Genomic DNA, 18689 nt, shown 5'->3' with positions numbered 1-18689 from the left:
TGTAGCAAACCAAGCTTATTGACACTGTTTTGCAGCCAGGGTGGCAAACAAAGTTTTGTTTCGTCTGCTCACAGTCATCGTATAGCGGGCATGCAGGGCAATATTGTTCTGGTTTTACACAAATTTCAGTTGACCTGCTTGTAAACCACTAATTTTCAACACGATATAAAACAAAAACGAAACCGTAACAAAGCGAGCCGAATTTAGGCTATCGATTTTTATCATGGAAATAAGCAGGCAGTCCAGTTCGATTGACCTCCAACTGAAACTATGTGTTTGGATCAAAAGCGTCTGTTTTTAGTGAACGAATAAAATTAGAATGGAAACCATGATAATAATAAAATCATAACAGCAGCGGAACAAGTGCTGACAGACAGCTCTAGATATGGCAGAGCGTAACTTTACGTATTTTATATATTCAGTCCAAATTGATTTTTTAGGTTTAGTAAATAATTTATTTGAATGAAATGGAAGAAGTAGGTAGTTCATGTTTAGTTAGTTCACTGAATGCTTATATTGTAATACTGCTCCTATGGCAATTGTACTAACGTCGGCGATGTACGTCTTACGTCCTACAGAACCGATCCATCTTCCGCCCCGTATACATTCATAGACTCTTCGCTGAAACTTTCCACCTGTGGCGGGGTACTTGGGTAGTCTCCCTTCGGAATGGAGTTATCCAACCCGTAGTCCAAATATTGCTGCTGCATCAGCGGATCTCCGACGGTGCTCATTTCGGCAAAAGTTCGGTGCTGATTGAACTCATCCACCATGGTCGGTCGCTGTGCATTGAACTTGTTCTTGTATCGTAATCTCTGATTCACGTACCGATCGTACAGTTTTCCGGTGGGATTCTTTCGGACGATGTTCCTCGGACAGTAGAACGTCTCCATCCGCTCGGTGGGGAACAGCTGAACAATCACTTCGGCATAGTGTCGCATCAGGGCGTGTGTGAACGCAATGTTGTAGATTAGGAACGGTTCCACGATCACGTGTGTCAATTCGGTGAGGGCTTTCTTGTCCAACTGTTGACCCTCGGAGAAGCAGTTCAGTACCCAACGGCCGGAACAGCTTGTCTGGAGGAAGCTTTGCAGGGCCTCCGGTGTGATTCGGATCGGAATGTTGCCTGCATCCGTCAGATTGTTGGAATTGTTTGCAGAAGAGGATGAGGTTGAGGACGAGGCGATCGTTGATGTTGGGTTGCGGGTATCCGGATGTATGACATTCGGCGTCGGGATGCGATGAATGAGGTTACCACTGCTGGATATGCGAGGCTTCTTGTCCAGGTCCAGCGGGTCGTCCGAGCTTCGGTCGAGACGGCGTTTCACGGGCGGATGTTCTGGTGAGTTCTGGAAGAATGGAAATTGAATATTATTTTACTCGATTTTATACTATTGTATTTATACTATCTTCTCGTATAAATTACGACTTCTTTAAATATTTGGCAAGAATGGTTCAATCAGAACCGATAATATTTACCAGATATACTCTGCTAATACTTATTTTAAACTATTCTTACTTGAATTAGATAAATACACTATAACAAATTTTGTATATGTTATAGTAACTGCGAAATGATTACAGTGGATGCAGAATTCTCAGTAACTCGCGAAAACAGATCGATCTGTACTATATTTACTCTGACGCTTAGTTGCTGTTTGATTATTAGCTCACTGATCAAACAACTAGCGTTCCAAACTAAAACTGTATTGCTGCCAAATATTCCACAATATTGTGAACTATATACTTAACGCGAAAACTGAAGTAAGCAAAATATAAAAATCATAAAGGTAATTCAAATATCCTGTACTCACCCAGTGCAAACCGCGTCGCCACTCGCGCAGCCGATGCCTAAGCAGTATCTTCTGTCCAATAGTTCGCTCATCGCTGAAGATATCGTTCAAATCGCGCTCTTCAATCACCTCCAGACATTCCACCGATATTCCGCAGTCTTCCGGGCGTGTAGCATTTGTAACGACGATAACGATGAAATATACCAGGTACGAGCGGAAACGAAATACAAATGGAAGACGAAATAAAAACGTGATTCGAACAAGAGCACTTATTAATATTTATGATTCTTTTATGTTCAAGTACGATAAGTTGGAACATTCAAAATCGCAGCCGTGCTGTAAGTAAATACCTACGTCTCTCTACCAGTGTCAGCATATTTTTGCCCTGCTACAGCCGGAGAGCAGTGACATGCGCGTACGTACGACACAAGACACTGGTAGAATTGAATGCGACCAGAATCATGATAGTAAAATAAATTCAATACTTACACATCAACCGATTCAAAGTGGCCGCCTTGAGACCCCACTCGTTCCGGACCAAATTGTCCAGGGCGAACCGTTCGAAATCATCCAGATCCTGTTTGAAGCTATCCGCCGGTTGATGCTGGCTAGTGTTGAGGGTCATTTTTCCACCTCCGGAGGATAGAACCGAGTATGCCTTTGGAAGGGGACTACAAGTTAAAATGGCGCTTGCTAGTAAAATTCACCATGCACACCAAACTTCGACCACTGCTGAAAATAAACTGGTACCCTCCTCATCGCATTTGGCCATACATGCTAGCTAGCTGCTGGTAGTTAACCGTACGTGACTGTTGAATTTTATTATTATTATACCGGATAGATTCTCGCTTTCGCTCTCTCCCGCGTGGTCCGTGTGTTGGAGAGAGAGAACGAACCACAAATCTGTTCTGAGCTGCGAGAGCGAAGCAGAGCGCACATCACATTAAAAGAATAATAATGATAATAATGAATGCTGTACCCTCGATAGTCGATATAATAGTAAAATGTTATATTCAAATACCCGATGCGATCCGGTGCTATGTGTGTGCTCTCTGTTCCGTCTGTAGTCGGGTCGGGGTCGGTTCGGTCTACAGGGAAGATGCAGACGAAGAAAATTGGGGATTTGGAATGGAAGAGATAAAGTTCATTTTAAAATGTGTACATACTGCCTGTTTGATGAAGGGGAATGACTTGTTTAGATCTCCTCTATACATGCGTACCGTAAAACGGAGTATTCAAAATAACCTGATGGTTGATTGAATATATTTTTCCCCTTCACAAATGTTTTGTGCTGTGCATTTTCAATTGTATTGTATTTGCAATTTGGCAGAGGAAATATTATTTATAAAAGAAGATTGTGCACAGCTAGTGGGAATAGGAACATTATGATGATAAATTAAAGGATGACACTTTTTCGTTATAGGTACGTCGAGAAAAGCGTTTTAGTTTTTGATTTTTAAGACACTTTTATTTCATAGAATCAGGGTCGCACAGTTTGTTTCAAATAACAAACAGGTAGATGAGCACGCTTTGAAAAAAATGTTATTTTACCTGCCACGTAATTTTTACCTATTATATGATGAAAACAATTATAGGTACGTAGATTGGGAAACTCCATCAAACACACCCCGTTGTACGGTACACATTTATAAAGGAAGCTATTCATGTTACTGAAGCGGAATTTACTACTCCCAGTTTAATGTTGTATTGATTTGTCTTTGTGTTCAACTGAGTTTCATTTGAACAGAGAATTAATAGCGTCTATGATTTCCAAGTTTCTACTTGGATGTATTCCGTACGTTGACTGTAAAACAAAGATTTGCATTTATATGTAAAGTATCATTTTCAATCCGCTGTAAACTGTTTGTTATGTGGTTTACCTGTTCGACTAATGGGTAACATTTTAAATTTGGTCACAGATTTTTGTGTAAATATAAATTTGTTTGCCAAGTAATAATTCTCGTTTAGTTTTTCTTTTTGTCAGTATCAGGAATTTAGAATATATTGGTACGATTGGCACGTTCCCCATGTTATTCGGAGATTTGTACCTTGCCATGTCGTCTCATCACTGGTCGGAGGGGAAAGGCAGAAGAAAGAAAAAGCTAGAGAAATTGGAAATGAAAACAAAATACATTCACAACACAGAACAATAAACAGTCTGGATTCTTCATTTCTAAAGGAAAAATGAGCTCTACTGATAAAGCCTACACTGGCCATGATCGCAAATCAGTCCCATAAAGATAGGAAATCCCATTGAAGATGAGACAAATATGTAATGGGACATCTATCTTTACCACACTGGGTTAGGAATAATAACATATTTCAGTTTTAGCTCCCTGTACATAGGTTCGTCTGTGTACAGGAACAAAAAATTCGGACACGCAATTGCAGTATTGCAGGACAGTAGTAACATATTAGACGACATGAAGTTCCGTAATCGGATTCACAAAGATCACACGAATAATACTCAGCACGCTAAATAGCAGCCATGTGATAATTGAGATTGTATACTATTCCCCCGAAAATCATTCCCCAGAATTCCACTCCCCAGAAAATCATCCCCCAGAATATACTATTCCCCAGAAAGTCATTTCCTAGAATGTACCATTCCCCAGAATTCCATACCCCAGAATACACCATCTCCCAGAAAGTCATTCCCCAGAAAAGTTTAACTTTTTTTTATTGATTTGATCTTTTCAAACGTACTACTCGTTCCAAGAAGCAGATCACTTGTGATGCATTTTTAAAAATCAGTGAAATTAAATGCATTTATTTCCATCAAAATAGAAATTCATAATGTATTTTGCTTTGCGTGCAATGTCTTTTGCGTTGCGTGCAAGACGTCAAAACCCTACGAAAAAACTAGCCTTACATTCCAAAAAACGTCGAACAACTTGTATCAGCGTAGGACGTTTATTGAACAAACTTTTCTGCGAGGGAGTGCAAAGTTGATGCAAAAATGGAAATTAAATGAATTTTTCAAATTTGATGCAAATTTGTTATACATTGCTAGAGTGATCTGCCCCTAGACTCGTACCCACTTCCATCGAACGACATTCTTCGATTCGGTCACATTTGAAATGATTTGCATTGTGTTGAAACCGGAAGTTAGGATGACATTATTTATTCCGAATTTAAATAAAGAATAGCTGACTTTCCCGAAAAACCATTCCACAGAAACTAAGATACCGAAGTGTTTTCCCCAGAAAGAACTATTCTCCAGAAAACCATATCCAGAATGAACCAATGCTCATAAGTTCATTCCACAGTTATAACCATTTCCCAGACATTTTTTTTGAAGTGGGAAATTTTTTTGAAGAAAATCAAAACATTTTTTCAGTATGTTGCCCATATTGCTCCCCTCGAAAAGTGCACTGGTAGCAGCATTAGACAATAGCAATATAGGACAAATCGCAAAATTCAGTACAGGTGTGTTTTTCTGTGCCATTCAACAGAAACCATAGAAAGCGGTAGCCCCCTTCCTAGGATCTAAAAGATTGAAACAGTGTTATGTAAGTAAGGTTATGTGGCGAAACCAAAACTTTGTACATTACCTAAGTCAATGCATGATGCTGGTACGGATAAGCCGTCGAAAGCGGCGGCTCCTCGCAAAAATATCGTTGCACTAGTTCGACCAAAACACCAGCTACACCTTTTATACACGCTTCCAACCACTCATTTACAAATTACTCAGCCCTCAGGCCCACAAGCAATTGGTATATCCCCCGTATACTTGCACATATGTCAGTAGCGCCATAATCGCAAATGCGATAACAGTCCCAACTAATAATATATTCAATTCAAAATGATCGCTAACATTGACGAATAATTGTTGTTGAGTATTATGTCTAACTCTGTGGTAAAAGTACCATTTGGCGTAAGTTATGAAAATACTTTCGAATGTATTTAGTGCAACCTATTTGAGTAAACCGAGCAATCGGGTGGATCGTACATTTGCGTACGAAACATTCCCAATACAAAAGCAAGATAAATGCTCTAAAAACCCACGAAACCATTTGTCAAAATATGCATTCGTTTCGATTTTAATATGGATTTAACCAAAGCTCCAAATACGGAATCAACATATATGTTTGAATAAACCGGGCAGACGAAAAGATCACAAGTTTGCGTGCAAGAGTTACTTGGCGTACAAATTCAAAGAACTGCTCATGTTTGAAAGAAGGATCCAAGTCCTAAGTTCGAGTAAACCGGTTATACGAGAGGATAACAGGTTTGCTTGCGAGAGGCCGCCGCTCTCGACGGCACATCCTCAGCAGCTTAACACCGCATAAGTTCCTTTAATTAGGTATGCGTAAACCTTTGGCATAACCACAAATAATGACCCAGCAAACCACTAAGCACTAAAGTAAGCAGCATATTGACTATATAAGAGCTGTCCAATGTTTATAAGCTTTATATGGGCTTCACAAATGTTTATAAGCTGTATATCAACTTTGCAAATGTTTATAAGTTGTATACAAGCTTTGCGAATGTTCATAAGCATTACGAACATTAAGCATTAAAATAGACCGTATATGGGTATATGAAGCTATACTTTAGAGCCTAAAAACTATGTAGTTGTAAGCCGTAAGCGGTAGCCAGCAATGCCGTTATAACGCCGTGAATGGTTGACATTTCTATTAATCAAAAACAATGAAGTCCAAATCAAAACAAATATGAGATGGCGCACTTTGTAAGCACAAAAAAGCTTATCGGCTTAGGAGCAATAAACAAATTAAAGGGAATCAAATCTTTAAGCCATAAAATGATGGGAAACTGCGATGAATAAATTTTAGTTTTGTGTAGGAAAGGAGGTAATTTGAAAAAAAATCGCAAAACCATGCTTTTGGTCGTCAGTGAGTGAAATCAACTTCTAATCAAAATCGTTCGATTTAATATCATTCATATAACCAAATGCCCAAATGAATCAAACAGCAAGCGCACTGGAACAACTTTATCCCATAGCTTCTAGAAGCTTAAGTTCGAGCCTGGATCAAACGCTGTATTGAAAAAAGGTTATACACATGTGGCTGATAGATCATGAAAGATAGAAAGAAAGAAAAACAACTTCTCCATTTTCATTTTGTTTTTTTTCTCAACCAGTGCACAAATTGTTTTGACATTCCTCCATAGGCGCGGTAGAAAAGTGGGAGTAGGCTGTATATCAGCCGAATATTTCGCCAAAAATGGCTTTTGAACAGCACTCATGTACAATATGAAGCCTATAAGCTCAGTTCAGGCATCAAATACAGACTACATACGGGGAACGTGCCATTTAAGCCAATATATTCTGATTCCTGAAGCTCAGTTACTCTTGTTCTGTACGTGGCTATAGAACCGATAACTTTTCTGGGGAATGGGGCATTCTGAGGAATGACTTTCTGGGGAATGACTTTCTGGGGAATGTGGCATTCTGGATAATGGTTTTCTAGGGATTGGTACATTCTGGGAAATGTCTTTCTGGGGAATGGTACATTCTGGGGAAGGGAATTCTGGGGAATGGCTTGCTAGGAAATGGCTTTCGGGGGAATGGTATACAACCGATAATTGAGTTTGCAATGTCCAGTCAGTGCCCTGACTAAAATGCTGCAATTGTGCTTGAAAAAACCTGTTTTAATCCACCTAGCGGTGCAATTGTGCCTTTCTCAATCATGAACACGAGTATGTTTGCGTTGTTTATATTCATTAAAAGCTTTAAAATGCATATATTACATTTTATTATTATACATGCAATGACAAATATACAAGAAAAAATCACTATTCGAGTTCTAAAATTTTGTAAAAGAAAAAACAGCTACATTAATATTAAATTGAAAAAAGGTGCGAAATCGGCAGTCCCAAAAAGTCGATTTTCATAAAAAAAAACTACAAGGGGCAGCCCTATGGGGTGGCACGAGCTGTAGACGTAGGACTATACTACTTAATGTAAAATATTTATTTTCTTAGTACATTTATAGTAATAATAAATCAAACATATTTTTAACGTATGGTTTAATCACAACCAATCAACATCGAATATTACACATTGAACCAAACCTTCTTGGTTATCACGTTCAGGTCATTTCATTTGTAGCAGGTGATCGAATCCGATTAAACTTATTTAAGAAGATCTGAAGAAAGAAGACAGAAAACTGTGACCGAACTAATATCTGGAACTAAATCTTATAGATAAGATTAGCTTGTAAAAACTTTTCGATTGTGTGTGGTAAAAAACCCGGACCAGTGAAGAAAAATCAAATTTTAGACAACATTTCATGTAAAAACCAAGCATTCTAGTTATATTGTGCCATTATTATAACTTTCCTAAAGTACGCATACAAATATAGCGAATGCAGTGGTCTTAATCATATATCGAAACTATAAATATACAAGAATCGAAAACAATTTTATATATGCACAAGATGCGTTTTTGCAACGGTTTGTCAAGTGGCAGTGTATTCATTCATAAATAGGCTTTGTAGTATGTACCTATTAGTAGAATCAAAGTACTATAGGCTGAGTGGAAATGAATCACGTGATGGGGAAATGAATCAATGAATTGATCGAACGTAAATAATAAACTTTCGTTGTGCAATTTAGTAACAAATTAGATCTACACACAGAAAAAAAATGTTGGTAAATATAAGAGTTTTTCACTCTTAGCAAAAAACAACCAACGTATAGTCTTAGATTAAAAATAAAACTTTTATTTTGAGTACTATTCTTCATTTGCTTAAAAGGAAAACTTTTACTTTGATTATTATTCTTGATTAATTTAAAAGTTTTACTTTCAACCTAATAGTTGGCGTTGGTCTACCTATACATTCGCTCAAACATTAAACCCAAGCGCACAAAGCAAAATGAATCAACGCTGATGGGTAGAGCGAAGAAGACAACTAATACCACGACACTATGTTAACCGTGTTTGCAAATGGAGCTCGCATGTACAAACTATTTTATGTACGAATAATTGTACATAAAAGTGTGCTGGAAACGAGCACAACACAAAAGATAGCATAGCGTACCACCACAGGCAGTGTAACGGACTTCTAACTCAGCTACACTGGCTGTGAAATCACACAGCGCAGCGATCTGCTTCGCTTGCGCTTCGCTGGCAACTGAGCTGCTTCGGCGAAATCCGTCCGTTTAAATAGTCGATGATGACGTCATTCATAGAAGCGTAGCGCACTAGGTACACAAATCTGTCGTGCTGGACTAGGGAAGCGCTATCTTCTGTGTGTAAATGTGCGATATTTTGACTAGGTTGTTCATTATTTAAATTTTTAATACCATGATATCAAAAATCTGTGGGTTTATCTATTGGAATCTATTCTTAGAAGTATTTCGGGGCGATATGCGCAAAAAATTTGAAAATTTATCTGAGATGGCTGAATTATGTGCGTTTAAAATTGGACCACTTTTCGTTACATACCATTCTTGTAGAATTTGTAACGTGCACCCCTATATCGAAAACAAAGACGTAGTCCTACGTCAAAATTTTTTTCGAGATAACATAAAATCTCGACGTTTCATGCATTTTAAAGATGTTTGGCATCAAAAACGAATTTGATTTCTGAAATTTCATGGGGTCCCCCCTTTGAAAAAAAATTAGTTCCGGCTTATATGGGAATTTCATATGTGACCGGATGGATTAGTCTATATTTCCGGACGCATCCAAGCGATCCGTACGAAATTTTATAAAATGTGAAAATCGGCCCAACCATTTCCGGGAAACTGATGTGAGTACGTCAATTTTGAAAGATGGCCGCTTTTCCCGGGCACTTCCGGAACCGTCTATGGTGGTCAATGTAGTCAACGAAAGTTTGGTTGGCCGTCGGTGACCTAGAACAGCAAATTTAAGTTGTTTGAGAGACATTTTAGCGAATTTTTTACCTTTTTTGCTTTCATCGGAGTATCGGTTTGAATTGCAATTTGCTATGTGATCGCACGCCACAACCTGTAACTCCGGAACCGGAAGTCAGATCGGGATGAAAATTAATAACCATTTACGAAGGCGCAACACCTTTCATTTGAGACTAAGTTTGAATCGGTCTAGCCATCTCCGAGAAACCGATGTGACTGTTATTCTGAATTTGGATACTTCCGCTGGGGCTTCCAGAATCGATGATGGTGGCCAATGTGGCCAAAAAGACTTTGAATGGATGTTAGTGACCTAATACTACAAATCGAAGCAGTTGTGGTCATATTTTGGAAAAAATTTCACCTTTATACATTCATTGCAGAATTTATTAAAATCGACATTTTCTGCGTGATCGTGCTCACCACCCTATAATTCCGGAACCGGAAGGCGGATCCATTAGAAATTCAATAGCAGCCTATGGGAACGTTGCACCTTTCATTTGGGACTAAGTTTGTCAAAATCGGTTCAGCCATCTCTGAGAAAAATGAGTGACATTTTTGGTCACATACACACACATACGCACATACACACACACATACATACACACACAGACATTTGCCGAACTCGACGAACTGAATCGAATGGTATATGTCACTCGGTCCTCCGGGCATCCGTTAAAAAGTCAGAGCAATTGCAATACCTTTCTATTGAGAAAGGCAAAAAGGTGCGAAATCGGCAGTCCCAAAAAGTCGATCTTTATAAAAAAAAATTTCGTTATAACATAAAATCTCGACGGTTCATGCATTTTAGAGATGTTTGGCATCAAAAAAACGGATTCGATTTCTGAAATTTCATGAAGTCCCCCCTTTGAAAAAAATTTTGAGTTGCGGCTTATATGGGAATTTCATATGTGAACGGACGGTTCAGTCCATATTTCCGGAACCATATAAGCGATCCGTGCGAAATTTTACAGACATCTGTGGGGATAGTATAGCTATCATTTGGGACTAAGTTTGTGAAAATCGGCCCAACCATTTCCGAGAGACTGATATGAGTTTGCTAGTTTTGAAAGATGGCCGCTTTTCCCGGGCACTTCCGGAATCGTCTATGGTGGTCAATGTAGTCAACGAAAGTTTGGTTGGCCGTCGGTGACCTAGAACAGCAAATTTAAGTTGTTTGAGAGACATTTTAGCGAATTTTTTACCTTTTTTGGATTGTATACTATTCCCCCGAAAATCATTCCCCAGAAAGCCATTCCCCAGAATTCCACTACCCAGAATATCATCCCCCAGAATGTACTATTCCCCAGAAAGTCATTCCCCAGAATGTACCATTCCCCAGAATTCCATACCCCAGAATGCACCATCTCCCAGAAAGCCATTCCCCAGAAAAGTTTAACTTTTTTATAGATTTGATCTTTTCAAACGTACTACTCGTTCCCATTTCCATCGAACGACATTCTTCGATTCGGTCACATTTGAAATGATTTGCATTGTGTTGAAACCGGAAGTTAGGATGACATTATTTATTCCGAATTTAAATAAAGAATAGCTAACTTTCCCGACAAATCATTCCACAGAAGCTAAAATACCGAAGTGTTTTCTCCAGAAAGAACTATTCTCAAGAAAACTATATCCAGAATGAACCAATGCTCATAAGTTCATTCCACAGATATAACCATTTGCCAGACATTTTTTTTTGAAGTGAGAAATTTTGTTGATGAAAATCAAAACATTTTTTCATTATGTTGGCCATATTGCTCCCCTCGAAAAGTGTACTAGTAGCAGCATTAGACAATAGCAATATTTTTACTTTTCTTTTTATATAATATAAACATACATATAGGACAAATCGCAAAATTCAGTACAGGTGTGTTTTTCAGTGCCATTTAACAACAACCATAGAAAGCGGTAGCCCCTAGGGGCAGATCACTCTAAGAATGTATAACAAATTTGCATCAAATTGAAAAAAATGCATTTAATTTCCATTTTTGCATCAGCTTTGCACTGCCTCGTAGAAAAGTTTGTTTAACAAACGTCCTACGCTGATCCACTTTGTTCGACGTTTTGTTAAATGTAGGGCTAGTTTTTCTGTATGGTTCTGACGTCTTACACGCAACATAAACGCAACGCAAAAACATTGCACGCAACGCAAAATGCATTATGAATTTCTATTTTGATGGAAATAAATGCATTTAATTTCGCTGATTTTTAAAAATGCATCACAAGTGATCTGCCCCTAGGGTAACCCCCTTCCTAGGATCCAAAAGAATGTAACAGTGTTATGTAAGTAAGGTTGTGTGGCGAAACGAAAACTTTGTACATTACCTAAGTCAAGGAACTGATGCATGATGCACGATGTTAAGCTGGTAAGCCGTCGAAAGCGGCGGCTCCTCGCAAAAGTATCGTTGCGCCAATTCGGCCAAAACACTAGCTACACCTTTTATACACAGTTCCAACCACTCATTTACAAATTAGTCAACCCTCAGGCCCAGGAGCAATTGGTATATCCCCCGTATACTTGCGCATATGTCAGTGGCGCCATAATCGCAAATGCGGTAACAGTCCCAACTAATAATATATTCAATTCAAAATGATCGCTAACATTGACGAATAATTGTTGTCGAGTATTATGTCTGTAACTCTGTGCTATAAGTACCATTTGGTGTAGGGTATGAAAATACTTTCGAATGTATTTAGTGCAACCTATTTGAGTAAACCGAGCAATTGGGTGAATTGTACATTTGCGTACGAAACATTCCCAATACAAAAGAAAGATAAATGCTCTAAAAACCCACGAAACCATTTGTCAAAATATGCATTCATTTCGATTTTAAAATGTATTCAACCAAAGCTCAAAGGAATCAACATCTATGTTTGAATAAACCGGGCAGACGAAAAGATCACAGGTTTGCGTGCAAGAGTTGCTTGGCGTACAGATTCAAAGAACTGCTCATGTTTGAAAGAAGGAACCAAGTCCTATGTTCGAGTAAACCGGCTATACGAGAGGACAACAGGTTTGCTTGCAAGAGGCCGCCGCTTTCGACGGTACATCCTCAGCAGCTTAACACCGCATAAATTTCTTTAATTAGGTATTAGGTAAACCTTTCACTTAAACCTTTGACTTAACCACAAATAATAAATAAAAACCATAACTTTTCTGGGGAATGGGGCATTATGGGGAATGACTTTCTGGGGAATGGGGCATTCTGGATAATGGTTTTCTAGGGATTGGTACATTCTGGGAAATGTATTTCTGGGGAATGGTACATTCTGGGGAAAGGAATTCTGGGGAATGGTTTTCTGGGAAATGGCTTTCGGGGGAATGGTATACAACCCCTTTTTTGCTTTCATCGGAGTATCGGTTTGAATCGCAATTTGCTATGTGATCGCACGCCACAACCTGTAACTCCGGAACCGGAAGTCAGATCGGGATGAAAATTAATAACCATTTACGAAGGCGCAACACCTTTCATTTGAGACTAAGTTTGAATCGGTCTAGCCATCTCCGAGAAACCGATGTGACTGTTATTCTGAATTTGGATACTTCCGCTGGGGCTTCCAGAATCGATGATGGTGGCCAATGTGGCCAAAAAGACTTTGAATGGATGTTAGTGACCTAATACTACAAATCGAAGCAGTTGTGGTCATATTTTGGAAAAATTTTCACCTTTATACATTCATTGCAGAATTTATTAAAATCGACATTTTCTGCGTGATCGTGCTCACCACCCTATAATTCCGGAACCGGAAGGCGGATCCATTAGAAATTCAATAGCAGCCTATGGGAACGTTGCACCTTTCATTTGGGACTAAGTTTGTCAAAATCGGTTCAGCCATCTCTGAGAAAAATGAGTGACATTTTTGGTCACATACACACACATACGCACATACACACACACATACATACACACACAGACATTTGCCGAACTCGACGAACTGAATCGAATGGTATATGTCACTCGGTCCTCCGGGCATCCGTTAAAAAGTCAGAGCAATTGCAATACCTTTCTATTGAGAAAGGCAAAAAGGTGCGAAATCGGCAGTCCCAAAAAGTCGATCTTTATAAAAAAAAATTTCGTTATAACATAAAATCTTGACGGTTCATGCATTTTAGAGATGTTTGGCATCAAAAAAACGGATTCGATTTCTGAAATTTCATGAAGTCCCCCCTTTGAAAAAAATTTTGAGTTGCGGCTTATATGGGAATTTCATATGTGAACGGACGGTTCAGTCCATATTTCCGGAACCATATAAGCGATCCGTGCGAAATTTTACAGACATCTGTGGGGATAGTATAGCTATCATTTGGGACTAAGTTTGTGAAAATCGGCCCAACCATTTCCGAGAAACTGATACGAGTTTGCTAGTTTTGAAAGATGGCCGCTTTTCCCGGGCACTTCCGGAATCGTCTATGGTGGTCAATGTAGTCAACGAAAGTTTGTTTGGCCGTCGGTGACCTAGAACTGCAAATTTAGGTTGTTTGAGAGACATTTTAGCGAAATTTTTACCTTTTTTGCTTTCATCGGAGTATCGGTTGGGGATAAAATTTAATAGCCATTTACGGGGACGCAACATCTTTCATTTTAGTCACATTTTGGAAAAATTTTCACCATTATACATTCATTGCAGAATTTATTAAAATCGACATTTTCTGCGTGATCGTACTCATCGCCCTGTAATTCCGGAACCGGGAGGCGGATCCATTAGAAATTCAATAGCAGCCTATGGGAACGTTGCACCTTTCATTTGGGACTAAGTTTGGGAAAATCGGTTCAGCCATCTCTGAGAAAAGTGAGTGAGATTGTGTTCGCGTACACACACACAGACGCACATACACACACACATACATACATACATACACACACAGACATTTGCCGAACTCGACGAACTGAATCGAATGGTATATGTCACTCGACCCTCCGGGCCTCCGTTAAAAAGTCGGTTTTCAGAGCAATTGCAATACCTTTCTATTGAGAAAGGCAAAATGTAACAAATTCTTTGATATTTTCGGACTCACATCTTGCAGAAAAATTGTTGTTTGAACGCAAGCTGGCAAGCTACGCCAAAGGGTGGCATGTTCGGATGCACCCCAAGAGCGAATCTTGTGCTTTATCCAACTTATCGATAGTGTTAGAACTGATTCTGGGCTAACGAGGGCAGTCGATACGCCCGTTCTAACCAATTCGCCCGCCTAATCATTTCAAGTAATACCGAAACGACCGTGTACCCATAAAAGACAGATGAGTTTTTCGATTTGAATTTGACATGCGTTTATTACTAACGATGACGAATCTGCCATACTAAGTGTTTTTAGAGCATCCTGGCTGTCAGAGCAAAAATAAACTCTTTTATCGCAAATTTATTGAAGTGCCGTTTGGAATACGGTACAGTATCTATCAAGTGAATGAGATTGGTTTTATCCCATTTCACGTCAATAGACACCAGCATCGGTTCGGCTCTCCAACAAAGAACCGTTAGTGTAATAAACTACGTATTCTTCAAGTTACCAAGTAATCATTCCTTGCTAGGAAGAATTCCCACATTAAAAGTTTTAAAAGGAAAACTACCTATGAGTTTAAGATAACTGGGAGCAAGTATATACTCCCAAGTAACCATTTGGGGCCACAGTTTTGTGTGATTAGTTGCACGATTTATTGGGTTACTGCTCCAGAGCCCAATAACCTTAAGGTGGTCTGCACAAGAAAGGGCAGTAGTAAAGTAGTAAATGGTGTCATGAACGTTGCGTCATAGCCATAAGTACCTTACTCTGAAGACCGGATTGCCATAACTTCTTCCTTCTGTCACCACACAAGGCACCTGCATCCCCCTATTGGTCTAACAACTTTTGTGTAGATCCACTAAATATATTTGGATTTGTGTCCCCAAGATTTGCCAGGCCATTTAAGGTTTCTTGATTCTGAAATTGATGTTTTCTGACCAATTTAGTTTTGAGTCAAGTAGTACTTAATTTGATCTGCGATAATAATCTCAGAGTTAAAGAACTGCAAACAACGAGTTCCGGTTGTAATCTTTCGTTGCATGAGAAGCACCATTGTTGTGTTTTGGAATTTGCTAGCTATTTTCGAAAAATTTAAGTCTAACAAAAAAGAAAGCTGTGAAATTGAAAGACGAATCAGTTATAAACTTAGAACGGAAAACTAGGACTAGGCAGGCTCATATGGACATGAGCGAAAGGAAATGTGAAGAATCTTTTGCCTTCTGCTGGTAAAAACTAGGGGTCCCACTCAAGTCTTCCGCATGATCAGTGGTAGAGCATATCTCATCATCATGTTTTACAACCGACGCAATCTATGTATGGGGCACCGAAAATCCGGACACACAATTGCATTACTGCAGGGCAGTTACATATTAAATGATATGAAGTTCCGTAATTGGATTCACGAAGATGACACGAATAGTATAGTAGATAATTGAGTTTGCAAAGTCTAGTAAGTGTCCTAACTAGAATATTACATTTGAGCTTGAAAAAATGCAACAAATTCTTTGGCATTTTCGGACTCACATCCGACAGAAAAGTTTTTCCAACAAGCCATTGGCGAATAGAAGTGGTGACAGCACATCACCTTGAGGACATCCGCAGACACTTAGTTCGCTTATCGCTACTTATCGTAGCGATGAGCACAGGTGTCGGTTGCTAAGCACTACATATATCCAGTGTTATATGAATCTATGCCCTGACCTCGTGCTGCTTCCAAAATGGATTCGAAACAAAAACTCCTAAGCTTGATTGCTTTTGCGAAAAGGCTTTTTCAATGATTTAGAAAACATTTTGTAACAAGATGGTAGAAGATTTCATTTTGATGTTACCTTCAATGTGGTAATATCCCTAGTAACAATAGAGGTTATATGGTAGTTTTATAGCCACTCATAAAACTAAGATTGCACTTGTAGCGTGCTATAAAACTTCAATTGTTACTTGGGATGTCGTAATCCTAAATCTACAAACTGGGACTTCTTTTTGGAAAACTTGGCGACTAAATTTCATGGACATTTTTCAACAATTGGTCAACTAGACGACTTAGATGACGTCGTCGATACGACAAACTCATTCATAGTAGCATCCTACGAAGAAGCTTGTACACTTCGTACTATTAAAACGATTAGGGTAACCTCGTGGTGGAGGGCTGAGCTTGAAATAATGAAGAATGATATGAGAAGAGCTTGGAACCGGCGTCAGCGTGATGATTCCAGGGCTTTCAGATCAGCTCGTAGTGCGTATATCGGAGAGTAAGATCGAATCTCCTGCAGATCTGGACAATGCGGCAAACGACCTACAAAAGAGGAGCATAGTAAATATAAACTTTCATAAACATAATAAACTTTCCAGAGGCAGTTCGCTTTCCAAAAGCCTTATCAAAGGATCACTCAAATGGGCTAGGGCAAGTGAAAAAAGGTTCACTCACAATTGATAACAGTGAAACATTGGATGTTCTAATGAACACCCACTTTCCTGGGTCGGTCGCGAAAGACGAGAATTCGAGAGGAGGATTGTGATTGACTCCATCCTAACAGGACTTGTAAGGCATCACAGAAACTGTCCTGTCGGATTTTCATATCATCTCTAATTAAATGGGCTATCAACACCTTCGAACACTACAAATCCCCCGGCCTTGATTACATTCTTCCAATATTTCTACAAAAATCGACAGACATAATTCTTCCGGATCTACTGAACATCCTGAGATCCAGTTTTATGCTTGGGAACATACAAAATAAAAGCTGGAGAGAAGTTAGGGTAATATTTGTGAACGTGTCCACTGGAAAACAGACAGAGAAAGAATGACTGGAACAACGGTGATAATGAAGAAACGGTGAAAATTCACCTTTTAATTGGAAACACTGAGATAAGATATGTCCTCAAACAGGAACCGAACTTACGATCTCTCAGTCTCTAGTTGGGTGCGTTAACCACTCCGCCATCGAGGAACTGTCATGATGTCATCACATATTCCCAACCCCGACCCCAACTATCGACCCCAATGTCTCCTATAAACAGATCGTCACCTCTCCCTCTCATCGATCGGACTAAATCGCTCTTGGCATCTATTTTTAGGTCCAGTGGACTGCGCTCAGGTTTGAGATATTTATTATCGATGGCGGAGTGGTTAACGCACCTAACTAGAGACTGGGAGATCATAGGTTCGATTCCTGCATGAGGACATATTTTATCACAGTGTTTGCAATAAAAAGGTGAATTTTCACCGTTTCTTCATTCTCACCGTTGTTCCGGTCATTCTTTCTCTGTCTGTTTTCCAATGGAAGCGTTCGTAAAAATCCTTGAAAGAGGAAAAAACAAAGACTCACGTCAAAACAAGGAATATGTAATATTTATTCCAAAAACAGTTAAAAAGACTTGACACTACCCAAGACCTTTATACCTATTAGTTTGACATCAAAACTTCTGAAACTGATGGAGAAACTGCTGAACCACTATATTCGAACGGAGCACTTATCGAAAGTTCCGCTAAACAAGTACCAGTTTGCATATCAAAAGGGTAAATCTACGGAAACAGCCCTACATACCTTAGTGACACTTATTGAAAAAACCCCTCGATTTCAAGGAAATAGCAATTTGCGCTTTTCTTGACATCGAGGGTGCTTTTGATACATCCTACATATCAATTCACAAGGCCCTGACAAAAATAGAAGTGGAAAAATCGATAGGAGACTGGATTCTTGCAATTCTCAGGAGTCGAGAGATCACAGCAACGTTTAGAGACACGAAAGCAACTATAACAGCCAATAGAGGCAGCCCCCAGGGAAGCGTGCTATCACCCCTGCTCTGGTCGCTAGTGGTGGACGATCTTCTCAATGATCTGACTGAAATGGGTTTCGAGATTGTTGGATATGCACATGACATTGTACTAAATGTGAGGGGAAAACTATGCGATCGGATTCAATAAGAACTTTCGTCTTGGGCAAGTAACCAACTACTAAACGACTGGCGTAACGTAAAAGGCGCTCAACAAGCTAAGAAATTCATACATCCAGATACAACGAGCGTCAAAAAACTAATAGATCTAAAACGAAATG

At 39.2% G+C, this 18689-nt stretch overlaps 2 protein-coding genes across 3 annotated transcripts in view; one reads left to right on the top strand and one right to left on the bottom strand.

Annotated features, from left to right (window-relative positions):
• Positions 1–18689, top strand: part of LOC131690957 (serine/arginine repetitive matrix protein 2) — an 83147-nt gene that overhangs the window by 12177 nt on the left and 52281 nt on the right. The window lies entirely within an intron of this gene.
• On the bottom strand, positions 433–2663 carry LOC131690958 (uncharacterized). 2 transcript variants are annotated; one of them, XM_058977061.1, is made up of 4 exons: positions 2510–2663; positions 2283–2451; positions 1815–1951; positions 433–1349 (listed from the first exon to the last, which is right to left on the bottom strand). In XM_058977061.1, exons 2-4 carry the CDS (start codon positions 2416–2418, stop codon positions 573–575), a joined length of 1050 nt encoding a protein of 349 aa, XP_058833044.1. In that variant the 5' UTR covers positions 2419–2451; positions 2510–2663; the 3' UTR covers positions 433–572. The 2 variants fall into 2 exon arrangements, with proteins under 2 accessions (XP_058833044.1, XP_058833042.1); XM_058977059.1 differs by having other exon boundaries at positions 2283–2633.

The sequence above is a fragment of the Topomyia yanbarensis genome, chromosome 3 (assembly GCF_030247195.1).
Source record: "Topomyia yanbarensis strain Yona2022 chromosome 3, ASM3024719v1, whole genome shotgun sequence".
Classification (NCBI taxonomy): domain Eukaryota; kingdom Metazoa; phylum Arthropoda; class Insecta; order Diptera; family Culicidae; genus Topomyia; species Topomyia yanbarensis.
Note: the sequence above shows the minus strand (reverse complement) of the source record. Positions and strands in the feature narration are given on the sequence as shown.

Bases quoted from the DNA above. Each gene is read 5' to 3' on its own strand.
- LOC131690958 (XM_058977061.1), bottom strand. From the start codon at position 2,418: ATGACCCTCAACACTAGCCAGCATCAACCGGCGGATAGCTTCAAACAG. The intron at 1,952-2,282 runs GTAAGTATTGAA...CACGCCCGGAAG, and splicing joins CACTTTGAATCGGTTGATGT to ACTGCGGAATATCGGTGGAA. The intron at 1,350-1,814 runs GTGAGTACAGGA...CCATTCTTCCAG, and splicing joins GGCGACGCGGTTTGCACTGG to AACTCACCAGAACATCCGCC.